Source organism: Perna viridis, chromosome 4 (assembly GCF_037379345.1).
Source record: "Perna viridis isolate PV_CMFRI_1.1 ecotype Kerala chromosome 4, ASM3737934v1, whole genome shotgun sequence".
Taxonomy (NCBI): Eukaryota; Metazoa; Mollusca; class Bivalvia; order Mytilida; family Mytilidae; genus Perna; species Perna viridis.
Genome location: NC_142448.1, coordinates 50,565,146 through 50,575,740, shown reverse-complemented (window position 1 = coordinate 50,575,740; position 10,595 = coordinate 50,565,146). Strand labels below are relative to the sequence as shown.

Sequence of the window (10,595 nt, the reverse complement as noted above, 5' to 3'; positions counted from 1 at the left end):
ATACGAAATGGGGGGAGGCAATAATTATTTTTTTCTCTATGGTGCGAAGTGGCTGGAAATATCCCTTTAAATTTTGAAAAGAATATGTTGAAGTCTATTTTCCATCAAATTATCTTAAGTAAACTAATAAAATCCCCCCTGTGTTTTTCTTGGTTGAATAAAACTTTCTTCTTGTGATATGGTTTAAACTGCTTGTATTATATGCCATAATCCATCATTTTCCACGTTTGCTAATTTAACATTTCGCTGGTTTATCTCAATACAATTTTATCAGTTGAATGACCGGGTTTGAATAAAGTAGAAAGGACAGTTATTTTTTTAAGGAAAACAGTGTGCTGCATTGAGAGTTCCGATATACTGTAAACATATTACAAGATTATTTTAACAAAATTTTGTTGAAAGAGTAATCAAGGGAACCAAGATTCTTGCGACTATCAAAAGAGTGTAATCCAGGGACAAAGACCAGACATTGGAAAACAGACAAACACAACAAAAAACACAAAGTAACTAAAATAATACATACAAAAAACAAAAGTAATTGAGCAGCTCGGGGTCCATTAAAACCTGGTAACATGGACCAGGTATACCGGTAGGCAAAATGTCCTCTGCTTTTCTAGAAACAACTATTTAAGTTGCTTGTATAAACTCGCTTAAGCTGCATGAATTTTGGTACTTCTCCGTCTAAGAATCGGCCAAATGTATATAAGGTGTGGCACATGAAGGAAAAAAACCAAGAGATTTTGTTGTATTAACCAATTAATTATTCCTGATAACCATCAAAAATAAGAATCAAATTATTTGTAAAACTTGCTTTTTTGAAGATATTGATTAGTGGAATTTAGTTGAAATCCACTACGGAAAAATGTCGGGAATTTTTTTTCCCGCACTCTTTACTTATATAAGCAGTCTAAATACATCTACGTCACAGATGTTTCAGAATAAATTTAAATAGCTTTTTGATTGTTGTTTAGATGTACTGAAAATATTTAAGGCAAAAATGACTAAATTGGGGAAAATGATGTACCACACACTGCCTGATTCTTACACAGAATGGTACTTAAAAGACAAAACAAAATGAGGGTTTGGGTTTGTTCTATTGTGTATGTTTACATAGAATAGTTGTTGAATTTTCTTGGAAAAACTACTTCTTATATTTGATTAATGAACTAAATTATCCCTGACTTAATGCATTCCCCGAGTTAAATGTTTACTTAAAGTTATATCGCAAATGGCAATTTGATATATTACTACAATGTATTACATATGTAAATATGAGCCATTGAAATATAGACAATTAATTGTCGAAATGTGCCACATTGAAAATTATGTGACAAAATTATTTCATGAAATTAGTTTGTGTACAATATTGCATGCATCATTTAAAATCATATCACTTATTACAAACCTTTAACGAAAAATCAGTTTTTGGAGCATAACTCTTACAAATCACCGGGATATCTGAATTAACTATTTGATATCAATTCCATGAAATCACCTAAGTAACTCGGATTGATTTAAGTCTGTTTTAAATGAATACATTAAGGGTAGTAACAAAATTACCGGACTTTTACGATAGCAGTCCAAGGTAAGGGACATAACTCTTGAAATCAGTGGTATTTCTGTATCACATTCAATTTCACTAAAGCCTCTTAAGCTTTTGTTTCAAGCAGAATAAAATGAATCCAAGTTAATTAGATGTCTATTTAATATGGATGTAAAATGCTGCATACATACGTTCCAATGATTTTTAAGTTATGGGTCCCTTACCTTAGGTCTACCTCCTTAAAGTTTAGGCGGTAGTCATGAGCAATAGTCAAAAGTCTGTATAACAAATGGGTATATCAGGGTACAATTGTTTAAAAAAAAACAGCAATGGTCCTAACTGCAATGGTCCTAATTTACTTCAAAACCTAAAATGCTGCAGCTTTTCTGAAATTTGTTCTCTCTCCAAAACTTTTACTTCTGAAATGTTTATATAACTTTATCATATGATAAACTAAAATCTCGTTTTAAAGTCTTTTAATTGGTAAATCATTTGTTGCTTGGAAAAAAATATATTGTTCTTGGTTACAAATCCATATACGTTTCTAAAACATCGCATGATTGTATATTCATAAGAGACTGAATTTCTTCAGAATCTCGTAAAGAAATAAAATATAAACGATGTTGAATCTTTTAAATTTACATACAGATATATTGATGATGTACTCTCGATCAACAACACTTCTGTTGGTAAATGTTTACCCTCAGTATAGCCACCAGAGCTCGAGATTTAGGACACTACAGAGACAGCTTGTTCTACATCTCGAATTTTACAACAGTGGTCATCTCAACACTAAGATTACTGATAAAAGAGACAACTTTGACATCATAAACTTTCTTACCTGAGTATGAACTACTCTGATTTCCTCGAACGCCATACATATCTCCGTGATATACTCCTGAATCAGGGGTATGAAGAAATGCGTCTCAAGACATCTCTTACCATATTCTTTTAAGTAATCCGTCCTTGGTTCAAAAATACTTGATTTCTTCTAAAATAATGAATAATGATTGTTTATTGTAAATTGTTCATTGTGCTGATGTGATCGCTTATTTACCGATTATGACGCAATAGCATTGCAAATGCTATTTAATCACCATTGATATATTCACGCCGTAATGGGGAGGGAGGTTTAGTGCATTGAAACTTAGATTTAACCCATCATTTTGTTTGAAGTGCCTGTACTAAGTTAGGACCATTGCGGTAACAGCCGCTCCGTTGGTGTAATATCTATTTTGCCAGATTGATTTTGGACTTGCCGCGACTATAGATTGGTATAGTAATTTTGTTTTGAGCACTGACATTTCAAAATGAAAGTGGTAAAACCATGTTTTAAAGCGCGCTAAACCTCCCGCTCCCATTACGGTTTATTTTACGGCGTATTTCAACACAAATGGCCAGTCAAAACAGTTAACCAGTAGTCAACATAGTACAGAAGATACAAGCAATAAAGAAGTGAGGATAAAAAGAACAAAATACAATAACAAATATGTTAATCCAAGCCACGAGTTTCAAAACGTCTTGAACTTTGTGGGGAAGCTGAAATGCTCTGTTGAACTGAATTCATAAATTATAAATATATATATATATATATATATATATATATATATCACTTATTTTAAAAGTTATGACACTTGTTCTTAATCTACCTCATAAAAAAAAATACTCAACTACATGTAAATGATTTTTGTCGTATTTGTTAAGCTTTTCATGTGTTGTTTAAATCCTAAATAAAATGGAAGAGTAATCAAGGGAACCACGATTATAGCGGAAATCAAAAGAATGTAATCCAGGAACAGACCAGTCAGCGAAAACCAACACAACTAAAAACATAAAATACCATAACCATAATGCTAAAAATACATATCGAATATGTAGTGTGCTATGTTTTATTGAAAAATATGCACTATTGTCTTTATTTCTATTTTTTGTTGTTGTATAATACTGGAATACAGTACAATATATCATATAACAAAGGCACCTACATTAGCATTTTACAAGTAGATAATAAACAAATAAATTTGCATGTTATTTGCAGGTTGTTAATAGAGGAACAGAAGACGCTTACCCTACCGTAGCACCTGGTCCACACTCCAGGTTTTAGTTGAGTCCGGTTTGGTCACTTACTTTTGTATTTTTGTACGTGTTTTGTTGTTGTTGTTTCATGCTATTTTTGTATGTTTACTAGTTGTTTATGTGTGTTTTTCCTGTCTAGGCTTTGTCCCGTGGAAAATATTTATTCCCGCTAGAATCTTTGATTCCCTTGATTACTCTATGTCTAGCAAGTTACTAATCTTAAATTTACTAAAGCATTTCATACAGAAGAAATATCAAGGAAAACACCAGTGGATGTTCAGATATAGTGCATTTTTTGCAAATGGCTTTTTTAAAACTTATGTCATATTAGATGTATAGCGACAGCAGTCTTTATCATCAATAACAAGTGTTATTAAAATGATATAATAGTAGATGTCTTGCGTGAGATGATATATACAGTTAAAACAATTATCAAATAATTCAACATGTTGCATCATGTCAGGCCTAAGTCTTAAAATCAAAAACTGAAATTGAAGTTTGTTTCTTCTTTTCAAAAGGTTATAGGCTTTTGTATAAAATAGTAGAGAAAACATGAATATCCGATTTTAACCATGAAATGATTTGCATGATATTTACTTTACACGGTATTTGTTAGACAAAAAGAAACCGTTGACATTAAAAAAACGAAATATCAAAAACAATAACTTGAACATCTTTCGTCTGGAAATTGTACCCTTACTCTCATATCATATATACAATAGTTACATCTTCAAATGTGACCATATATATTACAAAATCACCAGTTATTACAAGCATATATGTTGAACATAATTACAATCTGATATCCATCAAGTGCGTTTCATTTAAATATCTGAAGACAGTCCGAGTCTCTCTGCAAATAAGTTGGTCAATCGTCACTCCACCAAAAACTAGGAGCATGGACCAGGTGCATCGTTTCAGTTAAACCTCTGGAGACAGACCAAGCTGCCCTGTAAACACTTCGCCATGAATTTCCATTTCTCTTCATCTGTTGTGCTTATCAGCTGATTTCCATCAAGAAGTTCACATTCATTGCTTAAAGAGTTATAGTTATAACCGAAGCAATTCTTGTTCATATCGCAAAGTATGCTACATTCTATATATGACATCACAAGCGACTTATATATTTGTCTCATATAGGACCTTTTCCCATTCGACCCATAGAATCGTCCATTTGGATAAGCTGAAGAAATCACAAGAGTTGAAAAGAGTTAACATTACACAAGTAGAATGATCATAAATAGTCTGAAAAAGATCCAAATCTTATTTTGTTCAACGTATAGTTTGATATTTTTAAAGATAATATACATTTTATTAACTTAGTCCTGTAGCGCAGGGACAGCTAATTTCGAGGTCGATGTAAAATCACAGTCCTCATAAAAAAGGATAACGGAGTCACATGTAAATAAGATTGCACTTTTACATATATAAAATTACAACACCAAAATATGTGATCACCTAAATGCAATAAATGCACATCAATTTATGCTCATTTTACGCACACCAATAGTCACACTTCATCATTTAGTTTGATTTATGTCAAGTGCATGACATCACGCGTAAAACAATCAAATGCTACCAGGTGAATAAAAAAATAAAGAAAAAAAAACCAAATCCATATTGGAGCTAATGCCCGGATTTAAAACAATTATTACGAATGCATTTACTTTAAGTTTCAAGCCGCTAATATTTCAAAAACATTTATGACTAAGGCCAATAAAAATATAAGAAAATAAGAAAACAAATAATAATAGGGTAGTTAATTGGAAGGAGTGAATACCAAAATATGATCACGAGTGCCGAACAACGCCTAGTTTAACGAGTGTGCGTTCTTATTTATTTTTTTTTTGCACTGGCACAGGAGTTAGATTCTTAAGGTATTGAATAGTGATTCTTGCTTCAAGTTTTTGGTGGATTTCGGGTTTTATTTACTTTTGTTTCTTTACTTTGTACGTGTTATTTTGGTTATTTGGTGTTTTTTCTTAGTGTATATCTATTTTCCATTCTTTAAATCAACATTCAAAAATATGCCCTTAGGCCATAATCCGCTACAGGCATAGTTTCACGTACCAGGAAATCAAATCAGTGTTCGGGCAACGATGCTCGTTCAAAGAGGAAAACCTGCCTTTGGGGCTACACGGATTACACATGTTCAAGGGGGAAATGGTGTCCACTGACAAAAAAGGTAAACGCGCATTGAGAGCCTAAGGCTTCTTGCTGGTAAAATATTGCACCTCTTATTGATTATCTTTATTGAAAGCTTGTTTGTGACTGTTCAAGAAAGCATAGATGTCCACTCCATACCACAATTCTTTATTTTTGCAGTCATCATTCGAATATTGAATTACTATAGAAAATATTGAGAATATAACACCTAATGGAAGAGCATCATAAGGAACTCTCAGACTCGGGGTTATATTTTGTCACCCATTAAAAGGCTTCATCCTCATATCTTCAAACAGGTGTCTGATATTTCCAAATCTTGCATGAGAAAGTATGTTGTTTAATTCTTTTTCTCGTTTAAAGTTTGTTGTTTTGAATTTAAATGGCCTAACATTCGACAAAATGGTCAGTGATTAGTCAAATCCAGGCGTAAAATATAGATCACTTCAAAACAGTTTCACGTAAGTAATCAAAAGGGCATGTCACGTGACCTCTTGGTTTCCTTCGTCATTTACAGTACGTTGAGTTCAGTATTAAAAGCAAAACATCGCTTCGTGTAAAAATACCGATAAAATGACTAATATATAGTTTACAAGATAAAAATGGTAAGAAAAAGTGTATATAAAGATTTTGCATTGTAATGTGTTTCGAGATACCGGAGGTAAACAATAAAATGTATATCGATCTCCGGATTTCAATACGTCCTACATCGGAAAATTAAATGAAACTGGAACAAGACTTACAGTTCCTATTATCGGTTATGTTCGTTTTTTTTTAACTTGAAATATTCAAATATAGGTAAGATATAATGTTATTTTATTCTACCATATAATTTGCGACAGACATGTGCAGTCTCAATCCTTGGGTAAAATATAAAAACTGTTAGAAGTATGATTTTCGTGTCTCATCAACGAATAATTTTAATAATCAAACACATATTTGCTACCGGCATTGCGCAAATGATCGAAGCATGCTACAGTGTGCATGTCTGTATCACTCTATCCTCAATAAGTTGAAACATGTGCTCGGATTAATCTTACCGTCATTTTCGAATATCCATAATCCATCTTCACCCATGCGAGTACTTATCAACACGCGTGTGAACCCACTAAAGCTTGGATCATGTTCTCCATCGAATCTGTATATTTCATCAGTGAATAAAACGTTTCCCCGTCCTAATCGAAATGACAAATTCTCCCAACTTAACCAAAATGTTCGAAATTCGTTGCAGTCAAGTATTCCGGATCGGCTTGTATAATATGGTGAAAATTCGAAAGTGTTATTTCTAGCGATAGCGATGTGAAGTTTTGTGTTTTCATTTCTCCCTAGAATTAATGTGTACGAGCGTTCATCGTTAACCAGAGTTATTAAACATTGCTGACATGCCTTAACACTGAATATGATGTTTGATCTATTTACTGTTTTAATGCCATAGGACATCACATCGGTAGACATGGACACTATTGATACGTAATGTTGTCTTATATATAAGTTTCCGATGTCCATAGTTTTTATCCAAACATGATCAAGGGAACTGTCTGAAATAAGAAAACACATTAATATGATTACTATTGTATATATAATTGTTTTTACAAAACGGGAAATTTTAAATACGTGTGTATGAGAGAACTGGTCGTCAAAACCACAAAAAGTCGTTAAAAAAAATTAGCGTAAGTCATGACGTCACTATATAGATTAGACGACTAAGTCACACATTTGTCCAGATTAACGTTTACTATTGTTTGCAAGTATTAGATATGACAGTTGTATTAAGTCTGGGTAATTTTGCGGAGCTATTTCTTTCTCAAAGGATTGATAAAACAAAGTAACGATATCAAAGTGAGAATTAAGCAGAGCGATATCTCGAAGGAAATCAAAGGGTAAACAAAGTAAAAACAGACAAGGAAAAGCAACAATGGAAATTCACACGTAGACAAGTAGCATAAACTACATAAAAAACGGGTGTTTTAAAAAGGTAAAGAATCCCTGCTTCTTGCAAGACGTCCACTGTGCAGCCCACTTAAGTCCATGTCCGATAAAAATAAAAATAATTTATGGAAGGTATCAATGGGAAAAGTTAAAACTGTCCTATCTATATATTTAACCAGTTCAAAATTTAAAAAAAAGATATTTTTCTACCCTGGACTTGACATTTTTATGAGCAACTCGGTGGGTGTTTCTAGAAAAGCAGAGAAGGCACCTGGTCCATGTTCTCAGTTTTTACTGGAATCCAAGTTGTTCATTTACCTTTCTTACTTTGTGTCTTTTATTTTGGTCATTTTATGTTCTTTGTTGTGTTTGTCTGTTTTTCATGTATTATCATTATTTTATTCTTGCATTTCCACTGTAGAACATATTTTCCTATTTATGGGATGCACACCGTTTTAGAAAATTTTGTAAAAGGCCGTTACCAATCAACTCACGACAGCCCGGTTCGTTGTTTCATCAGAGAACTGCGAAACAGTAAATATTTTTCATTTCAAATTTGAACTGTACTGCTATATTTCACTGCAATAGAACAGAACGCCTGGTTAGGAAAGTTATTTCCATTTGCTTATAGTTTAAATGAAAAACAAAGTCAGAGTCGGTAACATGATTAAAATGAACACTGAAATACTACCTGAGCAGTTTTGAATTTGTAATGTAAATACAGTTGTTTTTAGATTTCCAATTCCACATCCATGATTAGAAGAAAAATGCCAATGACTTACCTTTACATTCGGATAATAAGATAAGATATCCGACTAATAACAAGTTTGATACGTGTTTTCTTTCCATAGCAATTTTGTAATTTTATAAGTATTTATGGTTCCAGTTTAAAATTAAAACGTGACTGAAGTGAACCGTGTTGTTTAACAATCTTTTATTATGTAATTAATGTTGTTAAAAATACAATGTAAATAACAAGGTATGAATTGAAAGTACGTATTAACGAGTGTGTTAGTTATTCAAAGGTGTACTATATGGGCATCAAACACTAAAATATGAATTCCGTCGTAATTATATAATATTTGTTAAAAAATAAAGATTAAATAAAACACATGAAAAGTCATACTTTTCGGCTTTAAACCACTGCAATAATGGCATACTGGTGTCACAGTAAAATACTTAAAGGCCTTTAACTGACATTTTTCATCCGAAACGGGTTGGTGTTTGACATATTCACCATATCAATTATAGTAGTTACACAATAAAAATAATAAATTGCAAAATGTCTTTGATTTTCGTACATATTAAGTAAAAACTGCATTCATAACAAGAACGCTACCTTTTTAACAAGGAATAAACTATGAAATAGTGAATAGTTTTATTATATATGAAGTTGTTGTTATATTTTGATAACATTAAGAGCTTCATTGTCAATATACCTAGATTTTTAATATATTCTTATGGTTTCCCAGTTGTTACGGTTGCAAGACTTCAATTTCACGGTCGTCACTCTCAACACTTGACACTTTTTGTTTTTCATATATATTTTAGTTTAATGAGAAACTTAAATGACTCCTTTTCTTTGTCCTTAATTTGATTTAACACCCTTTAATTACAGAATATATATTAAAAGTATCACTCATGGGAAATTAAAAAGTAAAAAAGGCAAACATTTTATTGCAATAAATGAACAGAATGATAGTAAAGAGATTAAATACAATACACAAAATATATGATAAGTAATAAAACTGGTATAATAACATTTTACAATGGTGTACGTTGTCTGTTTACGCTAGAAATAATTGTGCATTTCCCCTTTACTGTCTCGTTTACCGGTAAAGTGTTACTCTATGTAAGAATCAGGCAGTAGGTGAAACATGTATGAAAATACACACAGCTTTGAAAGTTAAATTTGACCGTTTGCACCATCAGAGTCAATGACAGAATACAATATTTTCCATATCATTTCGGTGAGATCAGTTGTAATTTAATTGAAATACACTAAAAATTAACATTTCAGGGACAGAGTAATCAAGGGAACCAAGGTTATAGCGGTAATCAAAGGAATGTAATCCAGGGACAAAGACCAGACATGGAAAACAGACATACACAACAGAGACAATAAAGTAACTGAAATCATACATACAAAGTAACTGAGATTGAAGGATCTAGCCAAACGATATTCTTTCTTTCTGATCAGATCTGCTATAAAGTCAGCCTCATAAGAGTGAAGGAATAGGTCAGCAAGTAAAGGAGCACAATTCGTTCCCATTGGAATGCCGACCGTTTGTTGAAAAACACGTCCACCACACTGGACAAATATGTTGTAACTCTGTCAAAAATCTCATATTTCTTACATTCTATTGAAATTTTTTCTTAATAAATCCAGGGTACAGAAATCAAATAGTGGCCTTTCCAAGTTTAGAAATCATCCTTGAGTAAAATCGTACGACCAGTGGGTTTTGTTACATGCATGTCCTGAATTTTCCCATTTTGTCCTATTCATACAAAAACTTGCACTTAAATGATACTCTAAGTTGAAACGAATGTTCAAGTGTGTTCTGTTCACAACCTCTTTTTTTCTTTTTGAGGATTTTCAGCATACCATATATATCCCTTGGAATATCTAAACTGAACTCTCTCTTAATATTTTCCCTATGCGCTCCATTGTATCACATAGTGAAATTATTGTGTCTTCTTTTAGTTTATAATAGATTTAACTATACAGTAAAAGCTCGTTTTAGGTTTAACATTTCTTATGATAGAGGCGATTCATGGTTTAGAAAAGCCCGCTGAACAAATCTTGCTTTTAAGGTCAACATACGCTTTATTTTTACGTAACGATAGTCTTTTCTGTATTTAGATCTGAATTTTGGAGAAATTC

General features: G+C 32.3%; 1 protein-coding gene across 1 annotated transcript; it reads right to left on the bottom strand.

Moving 5' to 3' along the window:
- Positions 1-3,333: 3,333 nt before the first annotated feature.
- LOC148620432 (uncharacterized) lies at positions 3,334-8,628 on the bottom strand. The gene is made up of 3 exons (XM_088581316.1): positions 8,494-8,628; positions 6,823-7,320; positions 3,334-4,802 (listed from the first exon to the last, which is right to left on the bottom strand). The coding sequence occupies exons 1-3, from the start codon at positions 8,558-8,560 to the stop codon at positions 4,537-4,539; spliced, it is 831 nt and encodes a 276-aa protein (XP_088437442.1). The 5' UTR covers positions 8,561-8,628; the 3' UTR covers positions 3,334-4,536.
- Positions 8,629-10,595: the final 1,967 nt, after the last annotated feature.

Coding starts and splice junctions, on each gene's coding strand:
- LOC148620432 (XM_088581316.1), bottom strand. CDS start 8,560: ATGGAAAGAAAACACGTATCAAACTTGTTATTAGTCGGATATCTTATC. Junction 7,321..8,493: donor CTTATTATCCGAATGTAAAG/GTAAGTCATTGG, acceptor TTCTTATTTCAG/ACAGTTCCCTTGATCATGTT. Junction 4,803..6,822: donor ATGGATATTCGAAAATGACG/GTAAGATTAATC, acceptor TGATTTCTTCAG/CTTATCCAAATGGACGATTC.